The sequence below is a fragment of the Benincasa hispida genome, chromosome 2 (assembly GCF_009727055.1).
Source record: "Benincasa hispida cultivar B227 chromosome 2, ASM972705v1, whole genome shotgun sequence".
NCBI lineage: Eukaryota > Viridiplantae > Streptophyta > Magnoliopsida > Cucurbitales > Cucurbitaceae > Benincasa > Benincasa hispida.
Genome location: NC_052350.1, coordinates 2,356,264 through 2,379,608, shown reverse-complemented (window position 1 = coordinate 2,379,608; position 23,345 = coordinate 2,356,264). Strand labels below are relative to the sequence as shown.

The window sequence follows — 23,345 nt, the reverse complement described above, 5'->3', positions numbered from 1 at the left end:
TAATCAGGCCTAAGGATCAAACCCATGAACCAACCAAGCCCAAGTCTAACTAATCAAGCCCAAGGACTAGACCCATAGACCAACCAAACCCAAGTCCACGAGGCCCACCAAAGAACTCTATAAATAGAGGAGCTCTCCTTACTTGTGGAGTTCAGCAAAGGCTCCCAGACTCCTGAAGTTGACCACAATTGAAGTCCTTCGGAGATACAAGCATTATTACAAGACTTCAACTCCAAGAACATCATCAAGTACTAGAGATCGAACCACATTGCATCAAATCAACATCAACATGAATACCAACTCAAGTTCAACTCCACGAAACAAGTTTCTCTGGAAGTCTTGAGTGAACACTAATCGTCCAAGAAGATCAACAAGCCTAAAGGCTGATCATGCAAGAAGATTGACAATCCCAAAAGTCAATCATACAAGAAGATCAACAAGCCCAATTGTCGATCGTCCAAGAAGATCAATAAGCCCAAAGGCCGATTTTCTAAGAAGATCATCAAGCCCAAAAACCGATCATCCAAGAAGATCAATAAGCCCAAAGACCGATCATCCAAGAAGATCAGCCGAGCATCCAAAAAGATCATCAAGCCGAAAGGCTGATCATCCTAGAAGATTAATAAGCCTAAAGGCTCATCCAAGAAGATAAACCAACTTAAAGATTAAAGTTTATTTTAAACGCATAAAAAAATTATATATTAGAGATTGTACTTGTTATACTGAAATTGATACAAATACAAAGTTCAAATTTTACGAAACATGTTTCTCTGAAAACCTCATGCGAAGACTCTCAAACCTCTATAAAAAGAGGGGAAAGAAAAAAACATTAGGCAACGCAACAGTTAACAGTCAAACTTGAGCATAAATCAACTAATTGAAATATATGTTATTGACCGAAAGTGTGATGTATGTGCATGTGCGTTAATAAACATGACATCTAATTGTGATGTATGTGCATGTGCGTTAATAAGTATGACATCTAATTTAACTTCTATAGTATCACTGAAAAATTATAAAACACATAGAAAAACATTTATTTTATCCCTACGAAAGCTAATTTGGCTAGGAAAAGAATCCAAATTGATCTTTTATGTGTACTATACAAGAATAACACCAAGACCTCCACTCATATTATGTGGAAATGTTAGGTTGCATATGGCGTCCTTTTCTCATAACTAATGAGGTTATACTATACAATGTGAGAAAATTTAAACCATTGGCATTGGGTCATTGAGCAAGTTTCTCTGTTGAAAATTGAGAAGATCGTGATCATTGCATTACAGATTTGGAAGACCATAAATAAATTATTGTTGCAAAGAGTTCCAACCGACCATGATATTATCAATGCTTTGATTTAACAAGTAAATCAATAACATGCACCTCTTTGATGGAAACCGAACATTGATATTACTTGAGACCTCATTGGTTAGTCTGGGGATGTGGATTGGGTGTTTCAAGATCATCTAAGTCGTGTTCGTTTGACTGGTATAAAATTCATTTAACCCTAAGGTTTTTGAGGCTATGATGATTTGCAAGGGACTAAAAAGCATTTTCTCCACTAATGTGCATCATATTGGGGTAGAGTCTGCTTGTCTAGGAGCGATTCACCTTTTCAATGGTTTTTCATTGGATTTTTGGGATTTTTTTTTTTTTTTTTATTGAAGAAGCTCAATCTATGGTGACCGAGTTGAGTGTTGTTTATTTCTCTCATGTGAGATGGGATCACAATTTCTTAGCGTACTCACTTCCTTAGAAGATGTTGATTGAACACATGTCATCTTTTTTGCTTCCTCTGTACTGCTGAATAGTTTGTTTGTCTAAAGATATTGTTTTGTAATTTATTTGCTCATTATTAACAACAATAATAACAGTAGTCATTATTATTATTTAATGGCACGTCAACCTTTTTTCTCACAAATTTTAGCCTTTTTTTCATTGAATGATCTAGTTGATAATCTTAATACATGAAGCTGAAATTAGAATTTTTAAAGGACCATTAGAACAATTACCTTAATGTATAAGATCAAAGGGCCAAGTAATTTATCTCACACACAAATCATCCACTCAAATATCACTAATCTGCCACGTTTCAGCAATCAAACGCCGCCACGTATTTTTAAACAAATTAAAAGGGGAAAAAAAAAACGCGGCGACTCCGTCGCCTTTACCGGCAATTGTGTAAGAAGCGCCACTTTCATCACCGTTATTGTCGTCTTCGTGCGCTTCACGGTCACAGTTCCAAATGCAAACACCTTCAAATTGACTCTCCTTTTCGCCATTTTCATTCCTTCTTCTTCTTCTTCTTCTTCTTCTTCTTCTTCTTCTCTCCGACCATGGCGACGCCGGAGCTTTCTGAAACCTACGCCTGTGTCCCATCTACCGAGCGAGGCCGAGGAATTTTGATCTCCGGACATCCCAAAACTAACACCGTTCTCTACACCAATGGCCGATCCGTCATGATGCTCAATCTCGATAACCCACTCGAGGTCTCTGTCTATGCCGAGCACGGTTATCCGGCTACGGTTGCCAGGTACTCGCCGAATGGCGAATGGATCGCGTCTGCTGATGTGTCTGGGACTGTGAGGATTTGGGGTACTCATAGTGGCTTCGTGCTCAAGAAGGAGTTTAAGGTTTTGTCTGGGCGGATCGATGATTTGCAATGGTCTCCTGATGGAATGAGGATTGTGGCTTGTGGGGAGGGGAAGGGGAAATCGTTCGTGCGTGCTTTTATGTAAGTTTGTTGCCTTTTTCGTATTTTGTTTCTGGCTGGTTGATGTGAGAGTGTAGGAATCTAATAATTGATGGAAACAATTGAATCCTGGGGTGTTTATGCGTTGACAAGTGATGAGTGTCTTGTGAATCATGTAGTTCTATTCCTTAAGTTAGGGGATGGGAAATGGAGTGGAGTGGGCCTTGTTTTTCAAAATTTCTTTTGGAAAACTAGGATGCAAACTTTATTCTTGCTTCAGATGCCTTTCTGCTATTCAGATTTCAGTTTTTGTTATTCACTGAAATGAATTGTTATACGTATTCTCTTTATGTTCTCCAAGAATTGGACGGTTCCCATGAATTTGGAGTCTTCTTATTCATCAGTCTCCCAAATTTTCTTATGAATATTGGTACATGTCTGATATGTCTTCTTCTTTCATCGGTCCATGTAATGAATGCCTGATCTCGTGTTAAATTTCATCTATAGTAGAAAATGAAGACCTTATGAGGAATTGAAAGTGGTCTTAATTTCCTTCTTGGCTAACCTACTATCATTTGATATGATTAGGTGGGATTCAGGTACAAATGTTGGCGAGTTTGATGGTCATTCTAGGCGGGTTTTAAGTTGTGCATTTAAACCAACAAGACCTTTTCGCATTGCCACCTGTGGAGAGGATTTCCTAGTGAATTTTTATGAAGGACCGCCATTTAGATTTAAGCTATCTCTCAGGTTTGTTGATTGTTATTTCTTGCTAAATGCAGGCCATATGTACTTCCCTTCCATATTGATTGAAGACATTATAACGAACTCCAATTGCATTGAGCTTGAGCCTGTCACTTTCAGAATTTAGTGCTGACAATGGTCATCTGAAGCATGAAATTTTGTGTTGCTAGTTTCCAGAGTTGTGCTTTTGGCTTGTAGTCTTGAGATATATGCTTCTTCGTTTTCTTCCTTGTGGTTATGTAATACTGAAATATTTTAGGTCGAGTTAAAACTATGAGGAGCTAAAATAATGGATGCTGAAGCCAAAAAGTTGCATTAATGATACTTTTCCCGGCAGCCGAAGTGTGGATGACTGGATGTGGAGTTGATCAAGAAACAAAGAAGTTTCACCCAAGAAAAAAGAAAAATACTTGGGCGTATCCTAGACTACACCCATTTTTGTGCATTCCACCAAATTGCCCAAAATAGTTTGTCACATGTCAAACTCGTCTTATTTTTTAACATATTATTAGATTTTATTGTGTTAAATAATTTCTTACTTGGTTAGTTTACCTTCTCTTACAGCCACTTACTAAGCTATTTATACAACTTGGTGTCAATAAGATGGACAGAAAAGTTTTAAGTTTTCTTTCTGTGTGATAAGAATGGGATGAACAAAGATGGGTGCATCATTGCCCTTAAGTGTGAAGGATATGTCGTGACTTGTTTTTTATTTTTTATTATTATTATTCTTTTTGTGGAAACATGGCCTTTGAGTTTAGTTCAGAGCATTTTGACCAATCCTACAAGACATGCTCTCAACTATCTTCAGATCACCCTACTGACCAATACACATATTGTCTTTTTATTTTTAGATATTTTATGTTTACTTTGTAAGGTGATACGTTTATACTTTGTAAGATTTTATCATTGTAATTTCAAAATTCATGTCTCTTTTTAAATCCATTATTAAAGCCCTTAATGAAAACCTTTGGGGTATGTCTTCAGGGACCATTCAAATTTTGTCAACTGTCTAAGGTTCTCTCCGGACGGCAGCAAGTTCATTACTGTAGGCTCTGACAAGAAGGGAATAGTATATGATGCGAAGACTGGGGATAAGATGGGAGAACTCTCATCCGATGATGGGCATAAAGGCAGTATTTATGCTGTCAGCTGGAGTTCGGATGGAAAACAGGTTAGTGTAGATTTATGATTTCTGTTGACTGTATGATTATAATATAATATTGATAAATCCTCAAATTGTATGAAAGGCAGTTTCTAATCTTCATAGTATAGCGTTGGAAAAATTCTGGATTTTTCTTGAAATTTTAGTGAAGTCAATAAGTAAATTGAAAGTACTAGACTTCGAAATAGAATTTCACAATATCTGAATCTTTGTGTAATTGAAATAGTTGGATATAGGTATTTGATAGGGCCCAGGAATTAAAGTGTATATACGTAAGCATAAGAGAGGGGGAATTTCAGGAGGTAGTTAGTTGGTTAGTGGGTGGGCCTGGGAATATTGTTTGTTATGAGAGGCTACTGTTATAAATATTGAGTGAGTGAGTGAGGGGGGTTATCTTCTCCTCCAACTCAACGACTCTTACCTCCATTTTTCCCACCATTCCAGAAACAACCGCTTTGATACCAAAATTGGTAGGCTTTAGCCTTCAATTTTATTTATCAACAACGGAGAAGAATTCAAGAGCTTTCCAATCTCTCCCAAGTTTTCCAAAGAAAACAATTACAGAATATTCAGCCAAAAGATAACCCCCCTCACTCACTCACTCAATATTTATAACAGTAGCCTCACCCATAACAAACAATATTCCCGGGCCCACCTGCTAACCAACTAACTACCTCCTGAAATTCCCCCTCTCTTATGCTTACATATATACACTTTAATTCCTGGGGCCCTATCAGTATTTTATTCATTTTTCTACATAAATTTTCCTATCAGTTTTGACATTTGATATTTATTTCGGTTATGTATTTTCCTTTGGAACTTTAAGAATGCAAAAACTTTTAATGTTAGTATTGTCATTTTTTTGGGAATTAAGCATGCATCTTTGTCTCATACTTCAATGAACATGAATGAATGATTAATCTCTCTCTATACTTCCAAGCTTATTTTCTTGTTATTAGAGATATTATACCAGTGAAGATACTAATGCTTTAAGCTTTTCTTTTTGATTTTATCCCCCGTCTCTTTAGAAATTATGCCTTCTGTTTCTATTAGGAGGAGATTGGTTACCGAATTGTTATGTTGATTGTGCAATGGAAAGAAAACTTGTACTGCTTATGACATGGACATCCTTTTAATTTGAACTATTCTGTCGAAGTACATTCTTAAGGAGACCCCATTGTGAAGAAGAGCACACTTTACCAGATAATGTAGAGCAAACTCTTTACTAGATAACATAGAGCAAACTCTTTTATTGGCGAAGTGTTCCCACGTCACCATTTCTTGTGGATAATTAATTTGTCTACACTGAACTTCTCCGGGCTACCTCAAGATCTAAAACTACACTGATTTCTTATTTAAACTAGCTAATAAATCAGTCATATCTGATTAAATGATGCTTCCAATTGCATTAAGATAAGTATATTCTTTTTACATTTGAGAGTGACCATGTCAAACTTGTGTGTTTCTCAACTATTCTCATGGGACACTGGCATAACTTTACTACATATAGTTTCAAAAAACTTATGTTAAATTTTAGGTAGATAGGCACCATGTCATGAACATATTTCTTCTGAGCTCTTTAGGTAGGTATACATTGGCCCTTATTAACTACTATGCCAGCGTGTAGTGGTAATTTACCATTGAGTCTCATTCATTTTTGCATCAATGGCTATTAACTTTATCTATTTCAAGTAAGAGCTATTTGGATCTCGTTCTAAGCTTTATGTGAATTTCTCTCTCCAAATTACTTGTTTAATTGGGGACTTTTATTTTTTATCTTTTGCCCATTCTTTGTTCTAGTGCATGGTTCTCTTTAGATTGTACTCATCAGTTTTCAGACTTTTTACATTGTATCATTAAGTATTAGTCTCTTTATTTTATCAATGAAAAATTTGGTTTCCTTTTAATAAATAAATAAATAAATAAGAGCTATTTGAAAGGTAATGTAACCTGAATTAATGAGTTTCATTTTATTGGTTAAAATTAATCTATTCATGCAGATTTCTGTCTTATGTTATCCATAGTATGGTACTTGTTTGTGTAAATGGTAATATTTATATTTATAATTGAGGTAATAATTTGTTGGAAAATAAATTCTGCCTTTTACCATTGTCTGACATTTGCAATCGATAGAGACATTTTCTAAATGAGACTTCAGATTTGAGATTTCTCTCTTTGGTGTCAGTTATATTGTGGTACACAGGATATTATATTACGCTCTTTCTTTCTTCCTTGCTTTGTATTTCAGTCACTTATATTTTGTATAATATCTACTGATTTTCAGTTGTGATCATATATTTTAGGTGCTGACTGTCTCTGCCGACAAGACAGCAAAAGTCTGGGGGATAACTGACGATGGTAATGGGAAGTTAGAGAAAACCTTGACATCTCCTGGCACGGGTGGAGTTGATGATATGCTGGTTGGGTGTTTATGGCAGAATCAACATCTTGTCACAGTTTCCCTTGGTGGGACTATCAGTTTGTTTTCAGCTAGTGATCTTGATAAATCCCCTGCCATCTTATCTGGACATATGAAAAATGTCACTTCATTAGTTGTTCTGAAAAGTGACCCCAAAGTTATATTATCTACTAGCTACGATGGGTTGATTATTAAATGGATTCAAGGTATTGGATACAGTGGCAAGTTGCAAAGAAGAGAAAATTCTCAAATAAAATGTTTTGCAGCTCTTGAAGATGAACTTGTTACATCCGGTTTTGACAATAAGGTGATTACATTGAGTCGAGCAATACATATTAAGTCTGCCAATTTCCGTTTTTTCTTTCGTTCTTCCCATCTTAGAAATGGTAGAAAGTAGGGAATTATAAACGAAGGTGTTATAACTTCTGTCTTTTTGTTTCTTCCTTATTGAATGAAGGCCTGTAGTTCAATTAAAATTCTGGCTGTGTGGAACTTTTCTGGCACATGTTCAGAAAGTAAATTATTATGCAGTTTTTGAAATGCAACTCATTTAAATCCTTATTGTTCTTTTTTTATCTCTTTCAATTTTCCAGGTATGGAGAGTTTCTATCAAGGATGGTCAGTGTGGGGAGGCAGAAGCTATTGATGTTGGAAGTCAACCAAAGGACTTGACCCTCGCTGCTCTTTCTCCTGAACTTGCTTTAGTTTCAATTGATTCTGGAGTTGTCTTACTACGTGGCTCAAACATAGTGTCAACCATCAACCTTGGCTTTACCGTGACAGCATCTGTACTTGCTCCTGATGGAAGTGAGGCTATTATAGGTGGACAAGATGGTAAATTACATATTTATTCCATCAATGGCGACTCGCTCACCGAAGAAGCAACTCTTGAGAAACACAGAGGAGCTATTAGTGTGATACGCTACTCCCCAGATCTTTCGATGTTTGCATCAGGAGATCTCAACCGAGAAGCTATTGTCTGGGATCGTGCATCCAGAGAGGTAGCTTATCACCTTCCTAAAGTACTTTGCTTTAGACTTCTTTGCATGACTTGGCCAGGTTTCTGGATTTAAATTGTTTTATAGTTGACTGTTTGAAAGTCTGGGTAGTTGAATGGAAGACTAGATGCGGTGTGGTTTTTATTTATACCACTGTTTGTTTTCTTTGCAGGTTAACACTGTTTGTTTTCTTTGCAGGTTAAACTTAAGAATATGTTGTATCACACTGCTCGGATAAATTGTCTCGCTTGGTCTCCTGATAACACCAAGGTTGCAACTGGTTCATTAGATACATGTGTTATCATATATGAAATTGACAAGCCAGCATCCAACCGTCTAACAGTAAAGGGAGCTCATTTGGGTGGAGTGTACGGACTGGCCTTCACGAATGACTATAGTGTGGTGAGCTCTGGTGAGGATGCTTGTGTTCGTGTTTGGAAGTTGATTCCTCAGTGATATCAACTGGATAAAGGGAGAATTTGAATGTCAGAAGTTTGATGTTCAGGTGAATATTTTGAATGGCTGGGTTTTATTTTTGTGAGCTTAAATCTCATTTAGTGGACTAGAATGTTGAGTTTTAAGAGTCTGCTTCTCTTCTTTTGGTTATTGAGACACCATGCTGTTTTGATAGAATGGTGTGATGCTTTGAGCTTCGTTGCAGCTTGGAATTGGTTTTGCTTTCTCGTTGTTGGTGTTCAAAGTTGATTTTTTGTACAGTTCAATGATGAATGATTATGAAGTATGATGGATAATTTATTGGAAAGGTCTATTCCTGAAGAATTTGAATGAGCCACTGGTGATTGATAGAACTTTTTGTTTCTCAGTTGAAAGTTAGATTTTCATCGACCCACTCTAGGATTATTTCTTATACCATTATCTTCTTGTTGCTATTACTGATGTTATGTAATTTCAAGTCTTATGAAATTTCGGAAGGTGGTAACTTGCCATTAATATGCTTGTCTCACAAAACGTTATGACAATTGTAAAACAATAGGAGAGAAACAGAAAAAACACAAAGATTGGTAATCTAGTTCGGTGATACCACTTATGTCTGAGGACAAGTGGGAAAGATATTCCACTAATATATAAAAGTCAAGCAATTATAACGTTGTACTTATTTGTAAATAACAACAATTGCAGTGATATCCGTACAACCTGATTTAACTAATCACCTAGGCTCTCCCTAGGTGTGAGACTTCTTCTCTCTTGAACTTAGGCTCCTCTTAAGTATGTGAATATTAGTGTCGATACACTTAGGCTTCCCCTAAGTGAGAGACTCCCTCTTTTTGAATGATATCTTTCCTCAAACTTGTGAACTCCTTTCACATGAGAACTTAGGCTCCTCCTAAGTAAGAAAACTCCATTATAGATGAATAGCCCCTTAGGCTCTCTCTTAAGGTATGAGAAATCCTTGGCTCTCTCTTAAGGTATGAGAAATCCTTCTCGATAAATAACGTCTTAGGCTCCCCCTAATACCAGTCAACCTTCGTGTATTGAAGCAAGAATAATTGAACACACCGCCACAAATAGCTCATAGAACTTCTACTCGAAAACAATTTAGAGTAGTAAGTATTTCGCAAAGTTCTCACAATGAACTCATAAAAACAATTGATACGACAACCCTAGCACGAGAATTTCTTGGCCTTAAATAACATAATGGGATAAAGGAAAATAATCCCACATAAAATCACTAGCGTACCAGAAAGGAAAGAATTCCAAACAAGATATTTTGTAGAATACGATAAATAAGAAAATAAAAAATTTGTAGAATTGGCAATTGGAAGAACATCCTATGAGACAAGATCCACCAAGAATAGAAACTGAAACAACTCCAGAAAGTCGAAGAAAATAATGTCAAGAGATTTAAATAAATATATTTAGCTAAAATCATATTTCTAACAAACCCCCCCCTTTGGCTAGGATATATATTTTTAAGATAGAACAAAACCAACACAACCAACCCATATCAACAATTCACAATGAAATTAATTAAAAGCAAGTCTGTCAATCCATAAAGATAATAATCAGAACAAGTCAGTATCTCGAAAGAAGCAACAAACAAATAACAAGTAACAAAACAAAACATTAAACAGAAACAACAACAACCCAAACACTAAACCAAACGTTTGCAACTGCAGCCATCTAGTCATCATTCCAACAACAGATTCAAATCTAGCAACAAATTCAAATGGCTTTAAAAGACTTGATCAAACCAATTCCCTCTCTAGCTTAAATAAAATATTCATGATGAAGGCCTAGCATGATTAGAAGCCGTCCCAACTTGCTTCATCAAATACATCAACGCAGTAAGCTCACGCTTCCGATCAGAAGCACGATCGATAACATTGTTAAGCATTTTAACTTCCTCAGACAAGGAGTGCAAAAGACGATGATCAAAAGAAGAGACAACAAAATCAGCACTTGGAGCTTCCTTGACAGTACCAGTAGAAGGCGGAGCGATCTCAGGAACATGATGTCTTTGAAATAACTTATAGTTGAAATTCAACAACTTGGGATTGGCATCAATAGGTTCACTAGCTGAGAGGAAGTCATATTTCTGAGCAAATAAAATTCCACAATTCAATCTCAGATAAGAAATGGGCAATCTTAGAGCCTGTGGTCCAATATGCCTTCATAATTGCCCAATGACAAAAGCTCCATAATAAAAAGGAGCTCCTTTCCCAATCTGATAAAGCAAAGTAGTCAGAGTAATAGAATGACCAGAGTGATGAGAAGAAGGGCACCAATTTACAATCCCAGCGCGAAACAACACAACATATTTAGCACTTAGTTCAGTAGAAGCAAGTTGTCTAGTCTTAGGTCAAGCATTCTTCAAACCAGCAATTAATTTTGAGATCAAATCTTTCACTGAAGGACATAGCTTAAGTGTTAAGTGGAACATTTTTGTTAAGAAATGAATTCATCATACCAAAAGTAAAAACAAAACTATGACCTCTGATATAAACCTTTCGAAAATCAGGAGAATTGAGCATCATTAAAAGTAGGAGATAAATTGACAATAAACTCTCTCACAAGTTTAGGATAATAGGAACCAAGATTCAAAATAGTCTACATTAGATCAGCTTTGATAAGAAGTTCCATGATGTTAAGACAATCTTGAGCCCTTTCCGACAACTCCTTTTCACCAAAATTCTTCCTCTGGACCACAAACTTCTATAAAAAGGCATTCGCCTTATAGTGTAAGGAAACACCATCAAGGGGAACAGAGGGAACAGAGGTAGGATTTGCCTTTTTCTTTTTATCCTGAGCAGAAGTAGGGTGATGGGCCTTTGAACCTTTTCAGATTCATCATTAGTGTTGTTAATCAACCCCACTCTTTGGATGACTCAGACAAATTTTCATCATTCTCTCTATTAGAATTTCCTTTTGAAGTCCCAGAACTAGTCTTCGCATCCTCTACAACACTTTTCATTTTGGACATCATCTGACTAATAGGCACATTATATCTTGACTGGAGAAATTCAACTCATGATAATTATCAGAGGATTTTGTAGAACTCTCTCTTTTCTTCAACTGGTTAGGATCAACATTAACCCTTTCAACCTTATTACTCTCTACAGACACTTTTTCAACATTCTCATTTGAAGACAACAACTTAACAGGCTCTTCAAGCACTTGCTTATCACACACAGAAAAAACCACACACAGAAAAAACACTTTGCTTTGTGTGGTTTTTTCTGTGTGTGATAATCAATCCCCATTTCAACATTCTTCAATAACACTTTGCTTATCATACACAGAAAAAACCACAAGAGACTCATTAGAAGCAGAAACATTCACAGTAACATCACCACTCAATATAGACACATGCATAAGCCGATCAATCAATTTAGAGGGACTATCAACATTTGAAGGAACGTCGGGACTAGTTCTAGAGACATTAACATCCGCAACAACAAGACTAGTTTCAAAAGAAGAGATAACATTCTAATTATCAAAGACAAACGATTCAGAAACCCTAACTGCTTTGCTAGAAGGTTCACCAACCTCATAAGATATATTTTTCTTAGAACCATGACTCTGACAATCATGTTCAGCAGAACTAGAAGAAGAAGATTTATTACAGTTATCAAATATTATCTTACTTGATCCCATAAGATCAGTCATAGTTAAGCTGGTCGTGGCCAACAGGTCAATCTTTCTTTTAGCAAAAACCAAAGAACTAACATTCGATCTCTTCTACTTGATAGAATGAGAAGTAGCAAGTTTATCACCAAAGGAAGAATGTAGCCCTCGCATTCAAACGCCATGCACGTTGGTAGTAGTTGCAGAAACATCAACATTAACAATTTTCTTCCGATTAGCTTTCTCTTTGAAACGAACCATCTTTTTCTTACGAACATAAGTCTTCTTCCTAGTGTTCACCATCATGCAAGAACAATACAAAAATAGATCACTTGGATAGTTGAAGCAACATGAAGAAGAAGATGAACAACCACATTGGAAGGGATTAGTACCTCAGTTAATAACTCACCTACGAAAACTCAAATTTAACTTAATCACTACGATATGCTAAGCGTGGGTCATGACTAGATCACAATTAATGGACTTACTAACAATAAGGTCCCAAACTGCTAAAAACAACACCCGATAATTACTTGCTATAAATTTATTTTGCAAAGGCCTAAACTAGCTCTTGGGGCTTCAAACTGAGTTGCATCCAATGCCTTAGTAAATGTCTCTGCAAGTTGATCTTTGGTACGAATGTGTTCTAGAACAATTTGCTTATTTTCCACAAGATCACAAATAAAGTGATATCGTATATCAATATGTTTGGTTCGATAGTGTTAGACAGGATTCTTTGATATATTGATAGCACTAAGGTTGTCACAGTAAAGAGTCATGGCTTCCTATAGAACATCGTATTCCTTCAACATCTGCTTCATCCACATCAGTTGAGTACAACTACTGCCTGCAACAATGTATACGGATTTTGCAGTAGATAGAGACACACAATTTTGTATCTTGTTAAACCATGATATTATTGGATTGTATGTCCTAAAAGTCGTAGTTTGTAATCTTTAAACTCATTCTATTTACAATAAAGTTGTTATTGAGGTCTATTCAATAATGTTGTTATTGAACATGTAAATTGTACTTGTAATAGTCTAAATCCAATAAACTAACGAACCCCTGGCTATACCATAAATACTTAAACTTTATGTAGAGACATAAAAGTGGATCAAGTTTGAGTATATAATCAAAATGGTCTATAAGTATAAGGATAGGGTTGGGTACCTTATCCTGGAGACACTATGGATGCAACCTACTTTGTATATGATAGAAACGTTGTGATCCTAAAGTCATTCATGTAGAGACATGCAAGTGGGAGCATCCTATGCAAAATATGTTTGCATAAGACCGAAATAGGAAAAAATCACTTTTCTTTATAACACCGTTTACTGTTAAAATTGACTATTTCAATTCGATGACCTAAGGTAACTCGATCTTAATCTTGAGTTAACTATGAACTCCTGTTTATTCGGGATTATCCTTTAATCTACATGGGTGAGAGTGGCTCGACATCGCCACTCAATAAGCTTCCCGTTTTAGGGGAAAGACCGGGTAGATAGCTGGGGTCATAGTTTTGCAAGATGAAATTCATTCCTACTTGATTTCAAGGTTAGCAGATAGATTGTTCCATTAAGTATTGACTCCTAGTCTTAAACAAGGGACCCCACCCTCTCTATGATTGAGAGGGATTTGGTTTATTAGTAGAACCATAAACCAATTGTTCATTAGTAGATTAATGGAGACTTAAGGAGCAAGATTTATTACAGGGTTAAAATGGTAATTTTGATCAAGTTGTTAATATGAACAATATGTGCATGATTGATTTACTACTCATGGTTAAATCAAGTGGACAAAAATATATCTACAGTGAGGATAGTGCAACTACTGGACTTTAGTGGAGTAACCCAGTAGTTAATAAATTTTGGTTAATTCAGTTAAAAGAGTTTAGCCAATTAATCTCAAATCGTTTGAGCTCATAATTTGTAGGTCCATTAGGTCCTCTACTAACTCGTAAATGGATTAAACCTTAGAATAGTGTGTTGAGAGAATTTGAAATGTTCAAATTTGGATTAGGGTTTGGTTTATTATATTTTATATAATTAACGTTTAATTATCGTATTAGACGTTTTTGGAGAATTTTAAAAAATATTTAAATTTGATTTAAATATAACATATATGAATATAGATTTAAATTAGGATTATGTGTTTTATTAATTTAATATTTGATATTAAATTAATTAAATTGCTTAGTTAATTATATATTTATTTATTTTTTAAAATAAATTAAATTTTGAATTTTGGAAATTCAAATTCAATTATCATTTAAATTAATTTTTTAATCAAATAAATAAATTAAAGAAAGAAAGTGGGATTATCCTAAAAATCCCACCACCCATTCCACCTAATAAAAAATTATAGTGCTAAATTGAGTGTCAAAATTTGGTGCTAATCAAGTTGACAAGCAGAAACGTGCAAGGGATTGGAGCAATTAGTGGAGTTTCAAAGGTTGTTTTTCTAAACCCTTGTTTCTGAAAAACATGAACTTGCATGCTTAAACACTAACAATTGGTATCAGAGCACATTTTAAGCACTCAATTTACGTTAATTTTAGCTTGGTAGGTGTAATAGAGTTGAAACTAGTTTGTAATTGAAGAAGAAATGAAGCAAGCTTGTAGAAAATAGTAGCAAAATAGCTATTGAATTTACATAGTTGCAATGCTGTTCTTCAGCCACCCTAGAACGCATGATCGAGGTTGAATCTGGTTCGGGTGGTTTTGTTCGACCGGCTCAGGTCATTTTTTTTTTGGTTCAACTGGGTTTTGGATCGATTCAGTAATTTTCAAGCCTTTAAGGTCTGGTTCAGGTGGTTTGGAGCTGATTCGGGTCCGTTCGGGTGTTTTAGTGGCGGTTCTGTTGGGAATGGTGTCCTAAATCTCTTGGTAGTCTCGTAGTTTGTAAACTCTGTAAACATATTGTTATTAATAAAATAAGTGTTATTTTATAAGCATTTACTCAATCCAATAAATAAGATCCGAGGTTATTTTATGTAAATTTAAACAAGTATGTAGAGACATACATGTGGATCTTGTTTAAATTAATAACCTAAGTGGTCTGTAGTATATGAATAAGGAGGGATACCTTATCCTGATGACGCTATGGATAGGGCCCACATTGCAGATATTACAAGTGTTATAAAGCGCTACAAATGGTCTGATCCTGATCATTCATGTGGAGACATGCGAACGGGGTATCCTATACAAAGAGTTTGTATAAGACCGGACCATGAAATGATTTGTCTTTTTATATAACGCTGTTGATAATAGAGACTTACATTTCACTAGGATAACCATAGGTAACATTACTTGAATCCTGAGTGAGTTGGGAACTCCTGCCTATGAGGGTGGTCCTTTGATTTGTATGGGTGAGAGTGACCAGATTGTCAACTCAACAAGCCTACCATTTTGGGGATTCATCTGTTAGTGGAGCTGGGAACTCAGTTACACAAGACAGAATTCACTCTTTCCCCGAAGCAGGGATAAGTAGATAAATGGCTCCCTTAAAGCTGATTCCAAGTCTTGAACATAGTGGTCACACCTTCTCTTGAGAAGAAAGGACTCAATCATAGTGGGACTATAACTTATTGTTCATTAGAGGAATCAGTGGTACTTAAGGAGTTAGATGTAACTATAGGGACAAAACGATAAATTGGCCCAGCTGTACTTACGAGCGATTTGTGAAGTGTCATTGCATTGTTGATTAGTTATATCTAATGGACACAGAAATATATTTGTAGTGCGAAAAGTGCAACTATCGGTCTTTAGTGGAGTGCCTGACAGTTAACAGATGGTGGATATCGTGATTAAAGTGTTTAGTTAGTTATTCACATACCGTTGGAGTTTCAAGCTACATGTCCATAAAGTCCCCTTGGTAGCTCTATGGGTTCATAAATCACGAAGTAAGCTTGTTTTAAATGAGATTTCTAATGAGACTGCTAAGACTTCAACAAGAGTTGTTGATGTCAGTTCATATAGTCAACCATCTTAAGAGTTGGGATTGCCTCGACGTAGTGAGAGGGTTGTGCATGCACTTGTACGCTACATGGGTTAAACAGAAACCCAAAACATCATGTCTGATGATGGAGTTGAGGATCTGTTGTCTTATAAGGAAGTAATAGAAGATGTTGACAAAGATGAATGGATTAAAGCCATAAATCAGGAAATTGAGTCTATGTACTTCAATTCTGTCTAGGGGCTTGTAGATTAACCTAATAGGGTAAAATCTATAGGTTGTAAGTGGATCTATAAGAGGAAAAGAGGTGTAGATGGAAAGGTACAGACCTTTAAGGTTAGACTTGTGGCAAAGGGTTATACCCAGGTTGAAGGAGTGGATCATGAAGAAACTTTCTCACCTGTTGTCATGTTGAAGTCTATCAGGATTCTCCTGTGCATAGCCACATTTTATGATTATGAGATATGACAAATGGACGTTAAGACTGCCTTTTTGAATGGTAATTTTGAGGAGACCATCTACATGGTTCAACCAGAAGGATTCATTCAACAAGATCAAAAGCAAAAAAGTTTGCAAGCTTAATCGGTCCATTTATGGACTGAAACAAGCATTTAGATCTAGGAGTATAAGATTTGATACTGGGATCAAATCTTATGGCTTTGATCAGAATGTTGATGAGCCTCGTGTTTACAAGAAAATCATCAACAACTCAGTAGCTTTCCTTGTGCTGTATATAGATGATATCCTACTCATTGGGAATGATGTAGGTTTTCTGACTGACGTTAAGAATGGTTAGCCACAGTTTGTTCTAGGGATCCAGATCATAAGAGATCGTAAGAACAAAAGGTTGGTCTTGTTTCAGGCATCGTATATTGACAAGATGTTGATCAAGTACTTGATGTAGAATTCCAATAAGGGTTTATTACCTTTCAGGCATGTAATTTTTTGTCTAAGGAACAGTGTCCTAAGACACCTCAAGAGGTTTAGGAAATGAGACAGGTTCCTTAAGCATCGGCTGTTGGTAGCCTTATGTATGCAATGTTATGTACTAGACCTGACATTTGCTATGCAGTAGGGATTATCAGTCAATATCAGTCCAATCTAGGATTAGATCATTGTAACGGTGGTCAAAATAATCCTCAAGTATCTTCAGAGAACGAGAGACTATATGCTTATGTATGGAGGTAAGGATTTGATCCTTACATGATACACAGACTCTGACTTTTAGACTGATAGAGATTCTCGGAAATCGACATCAGGGTCAGTGTTCACTCTGAATGGAGGGATTATAGTTTGGTGAAGCATTAAGCAATGATGTATCGCAGACTCCACTATGGAAGCCAAATATGTAGCTGCTTGTGAAACCGTTAAAGAGGCTATTTGGCTTAGGAAGTTCCTTACTGATTTGGAAGTTGTTCTAAATATGTCTTTGTTGATCACACTTTATTGTGATAACATTGGGGCTATGGCAAATTCTAAGGAACCTCGGAGTCACCGAACAGGCAAACACATAAAACGGAAGTATCATTTGATCCGAGAGATTGTGCATCGCGGTGATGTGATTGTCATGAAGATTGCGTCGGAGCACAACGTTGTTGATCCATTTACCAAGGCTTTCACGACTAAATTGTTCGAGGGTCATCTAGAGAGTCTAGGTCTACGGGATATACGACACCTTATCTAAGGCAAGTGGGAGATATTATTGGGATATAGTGTATGCTCTAGTTTATTGTATTTTGTACTGTCTTTGTATTGTACATTAGTCTCCCAAGGCTTTAGGACAAGTGGGAGATTGTTGGAAATGGCATCCTAAATCTCGTGGTAGTCTTATAGTTTGTAAACTCTATAAACATATTGTTATTAATAAAATAAGTGTTATTTTATAAACATTTACTCAATCCAATAAACTAAGATTCGAGGTTATTTTATGTAAATTTAAACAAGTATGAGACATACAGGTGGATCTTGTTTAAATTAATAACCTAAGTGGTCTGTAGTATATGAATAAGGAGGGATACCTTATCTTGATAATGCTATGGATAGGGCCTACTTTGCAGATATTACAAGTGTTATAAAGCACTACAAATGGTCTGATCCTGATCATTCATGTGGAGACATGCGAGCGGGGGTATCCTATACAAAGAGTTTATATAAGATCGGACCACGAAATGATTAGTCTCTTTATATAACGCCGTTAGTAATAGAGACTTTTCACTAGGATGACCATAGGTGATATGACCTGAATCTTGAGTGAGTTGAGAACTCATACCTATGAGGGTGGTCCTTTGATTTGTATGGGTGAGAGTGGCCAGATTGCCAACTAAACAAGCCTACCATTTTGGGGATTTGTCTGATTGGAGAATTGGGAACTCAGCTACACAAGACGGAATTCACTCCTTTCCAAAGTAGGGGTAAGTAGATAAATTGCTCCCATAATGGTTGATTCCGGGTCTTGAACATAGTGGCCACACCCTCTCTTGGGAAGAGATGACTCAGTCATAGTGGGACTATGACTTATTGTTCATTAGAGGAATCGGTGGTACTTAAGGAGTTAGATATAACTACAAGGCAAAATAGTAAATTGGCCTAGCTGTACTTGCGAGCGATTTGTGAAGGGTCCTCGTACTGTTGATTGGTTATATCCAATGGACACAAAAATATATCTATAGTGCGAAGAGTACAACTGTCGATCTTTAGTGGAGTGCCCTACAGTTAACGGATGGTGGATATCGTAATTAAAGTGTTTAGTCAATTATTCACGTACTGTTGGATCTTCAAGCTATAGGTTCATAAGGTCCCCTTGGTAGCTCAATGAGTTCAAGTTGTGAATCTGATTTTGGGTTAGTTTGAAGTGTTCAAATTAACAAGAGGAAATTTGATTATATATGATATAATTAAATTGATTCAATTATATATGATATAATAGATATGATGTATTTGATACATTATTTGATCGGAGGAATTAATATAAATATGATTTATATTAAATATCATAAAATAGAAAAAGAACTATGGTTTATATGTTGCATATGATGCAATATTAAAACTATAGGTTATAAATATAATATGATAAGTTGGTTATTGTATTTATTTATAATTTATTAATTATATGATCATTAATAATTCTTTTTCTCTATAACCAACTTGAGTGGGAGGTTATTTGCGGTTTTTATGGTAATTGTGAGATAAAAAGAAAAATTGTTTTTCAAATCATTGGTCGAAACATCTCACAAAACACTATCGAGTAAAAAGTGTTTTTACTAAACGATAGCTTAACAGAGTATAAAGATCAAGTATCGAGTTTACTATGCGACAGTTACTCGTTGCTACACGATTGATTATCAAGTCTATACGATAGACTTCCTTCTTTTGTTGCATACTCAATCGTCTACTCGATTGTTTACCTCCTCCATCTCTCTATCCAAAGTCATACAGAGCCCATAACTCTTGTTTCTCACATCGAGAATACCAAGGTACCCTTATGGTGGTGTCGAGTTTTCTTCGAGGCTCAAGGATCGAGTTGTACTCGATTGTGTCGAGGTTCTTCCAGTTCGTGCTGTTTGCTGTATTGCTCGTTGGGTTCGTGCTATTGGACGCGTTGGAGGCCGATCGAGGGAAATATTGTGAAGAAAGAGTTCTCAGAAGGTATTATACTCGATCCCTTTGTATTTCATTTAGAAGCATGTTGTAATTTATTCTTTATGCATAACTATTTCTGTATGACTGTAAATGTATGTGTTCTTTCTCAATGGAGTTTGGAACGATTCGCTTCTGCTCACTGGTTCTCTAGTTTTAGAGTTCTTTCAGGTTCAAGACAAGTTTTAATTATTATTGTAATAGTTTAGCTTATTTGACTACTTAGGATGCCAAAACTGGTCCATATTAGTATATGTTTATTTATTTATGCATTGTGAATGCATGTTATAATAAATAAATCTTGTATGTGCATAATGTATGTCATGTAGATTTAAAATCCCATTATAAGGAGCATGCAACATGTATTAAAAGTATGTCATAATTAGTTATAATATATAATATGCATGTGTTAGGATTTCATGTTTGATATAATTGGTTATATTAAAGTATATAATGCTAGTGGTATGTTATGGATTTAATGCATGTCTATAGTTTTATAAATTGTTATAAAATGAATTTGACATTTAAAATCTATAACAAAGATAAAATACATGCTCACCTAGTATTAACAAATAACAACTTGTTTTAATTAGTTAAAATAGGTCGTTATCTTATAAAACTTCGGTTACAAACTCACCGGGCTAAATCCTACCCAAGACCAGAGGTACTTAAGTTGATGATTTACAGAACATTTGTACTTGGGGATTTTAGTTGGTTCTTGAGTGTTGTTGACTCGGTTTTATGAGCATGTGTGAGTGGTGTGAGGTAATAAACTTATTTATCACTTAGACATCGTAGGTTAAACCAAAATATATAAATTATACTTAGATAAACACCTAGACTTAGGTTGTTTTTAGTCGGAATATACCTAAAGTAAATTATACATACCCAAACAAATAGAACACTTTAGTGAGAGATTAATAATATATATGATATATTGTTTTTAGCTCTCACGTCCCTAAGAGTTCACACCATGAAGTCCATGCTCGGCTTCGTGTCACTTTTACTGCGACTGCTCCATTCAAAAAGTGTTTGCATGGGTCAATAACAAGGTGAATAGGGGAAGTAGTTCATAGTAAGTGGGTGAAGAAAATGTGTCAACATATCCTGCGGTCTCTTCCATTAGGTTTCATCGTGAAATTTCTATGTTCCACCTGTGTGTCGTTTTTAGGCGACCACCCATTCAGAAGGTTGTAACATAGGGATGTAAACACCACAAACTTTAGAAATGAATAGGGTTTCTTAGTTTCGTTTTCAGCATTGTCTTCCAATTTGAGAGCTTGTTGATACCATTCTCTGAAATCTGAAAATGGAGGGTCATACTTATAAGAATTACTAAGTGTTAGTAAGTTCTCGACCAAAAATGACAACTAAATTGCTATAGGAATAAAGAGTTATTCTAGTATTGATATTTAGTCAAGAAATGTCTTGCTTCAATGAAGGCGCCCCTTGGTAGCATCTATTCTAATTCACTAAAGTATTGTTGCAATTAATAATGAAATATGGGTACATTGTTACTTTTGCTAAAATAAGTTGGGTTTAAAAGTAGTTTACTAATAGATTTTGTCTAAATTTTTAGCATATCGAATTCTGGTTATCCAAGTTTTGGCTTCCGATAAGTTTAACGGCAAAGGTTAATCAACCTAGAAATCGAACATCAATATTATGCTAGTTGTGGATGATTTAAGTTTTGTTTTAATAGAGGAATGTCCTCCAGTTCCTAGCTCAATTGCAAATTGAAATGTTCGGGATGCATATGACAAATGGGTTAGGGCAAATGAAAAAGCCCGAGCCTATATTTTAGCCAGCATATCTGATGTGTTGACTAAGAAGCATGAGAGCATGGTCACCGTTAAGGAAATCATGGAATCATTGTAGGAGATGTTTGGACAACCGTCCTCATCCATTCGACATGATGCTCTTAAATACGTTTATAATTCCCGAATGAAGAAGAGGACCTCTATTGGAGAACATGTCCTGGACATGATAGTCCTTTTCAATATCGTTAAGGCAAATGGGGTTGTCATAGATGAGAAGAGTCAAGTCAGCTTCATCATGGAATGTATTTTGAAGGGTTTCTTAGAATTTCGAATGAATGCGGTGATGAACAAAATAGAATATAATCTAAGTACTCTTCTTAATAAGCTTTAGACTTATCAATCATTGATGAAAAATAAAGGTCAAGAAGGGGAAACAAATGTTGTAACTCCTGAAAAATTTCAGAAGGGATTGTCATCTGGGACTAAACCCCGTGGCAAGAAGTTTGAACCTTCTACTTTTAGAGATAAGAGTATCCAGATGAAGAAGAAGGGAAAATGGAAAAAGAAAGCTCCTGCAAATTAAAGCAAGTCCAAAATTGCTAAAGGTAAATGTTACCATTGCAAGGAAGATAGGCATTGGAAAAGAAACTGCCCAAAATACCTTGCTGAAATAAAGGTTGAAAAGGCAAAACGAGGTAAATTTTATTTACTAGTGACTGAGACATGTTTAGTGGAGAATTCTCATTTGACCTGGATACTAGTTTCGGGTGCCCTAACCATATTTGCACTTTCATTCAGGAACCTAGATCTTGAAAATAGCTAGCAGAAGGTGAGATGACTTTCAAAGTGGGAACGGAAGAAGTTGTCTCAGCTCATGCAGTGGAGATTTGAAGTTATTTTTTTAGAGATGTTTACATTTTGTTAGAAATTTTTTATTACGTGTCTGACTTTAGGGATCGAATCCGGTAGTAGAAGCGTTTCAACGAGGAACGCCTTGCATCCTGCAATTAAATTTTACATTAAACAAAATCGTTACACTAAATAGAATAAATAAACACGTAAATTAGAATGCTTTTAGGGAATGATTAGATCGATTCTTACCTTTGTAGATTCCCTAATACCACGGACAAGTTTCTCCAAGATTCTAATGAACAAATCTCCAAACGATATTGATCACGAATAACTCCTTGAACGATCTTGAACACTACCACGAGAGAAACCTCGTTATTCTCTTAGGATTCCAATAGAGTATGAGTGGTACCCAATTATTGGGAGAGGGAGAGGAGAATAATGTTTTTTGGAGTGTAGAGAGGCTTGGAGAAAATTCTACACAATAACACTAAGAAGTTGTGTATTGTTAGAGTTTCTCTACAATGAAACTACATTGTGTGTTTTGCCAAGGGCTATAGGGAGATCTTTATATAGGGAAGGGCCAAGGCCTTTCCTTAATATATTTTCCTTTTCCATAATGAATTAAATAACACTTATTTAATTAATTAGCCCAATTTAGGGTTGGCAACGAGGTTGGGGCGGGGCAAGGGGAGGGGGAGGGGGAGGGAGACCCCCCATGGGGGAAATTCACCCGCCCTCGTCCCCACCATTTGGGGAAACGGGGTCTTCGCAGGGCCCCATTCCCCATTTCCCCGTAGACGGCAGTAGACTCAGCAGTAGGGTAGATTCGGCTTGAATAGACAGATCTCGGCAGCAGACTCGCAGATGGCAGCGGTTTGAACAGACAAATCTCGACAGCAAGGCAGAATGCGAATGGCAACAGATCTCGCCTCACAAACTGTCAGATCGACCACTGCTTGAACGCACAATGTTAAACGACAACATTGTGAATATTGAATGACAGATAGTGTGGTGTGGTATGATTTTCAATTTAGGG

General features: G+C 36.0%; 1 protein-coding gene across 1 annotated transcript; it reads left to right on the top strand.

The window, feature by feature from the left end:
- The first annotated feature begins 2,157 nt into the window (after window positions 1-2,157).
- Window positions 2,158-8,827, top strand: LOC120071333 (actin-interacting protein 1-2). The gene is made up of 6 exons (XM_039023543.1): window positions 2,158-2,734; window positions 3,281-3,442; window positions 4,424-4,610; window positions 6,905-7,327; window positions 7,614-8,021; window positions 8,217-8,827. The coding sequence occupies exons 1-6, from the start codon at window positions 2,337-2,339 to the stop codon at window positions 8,472-8,474; spliced, it is 1,836 nt and encodes a 611-aa protein (XP_038879471.1). The 5' UTR covers window positions 2,158-2,336; the 3' UTR covers window positions 8,475-8,827.
- The last annotated feature ends 14,518 nt before the right edge of the window (window positions 8,828-23,345 follow it).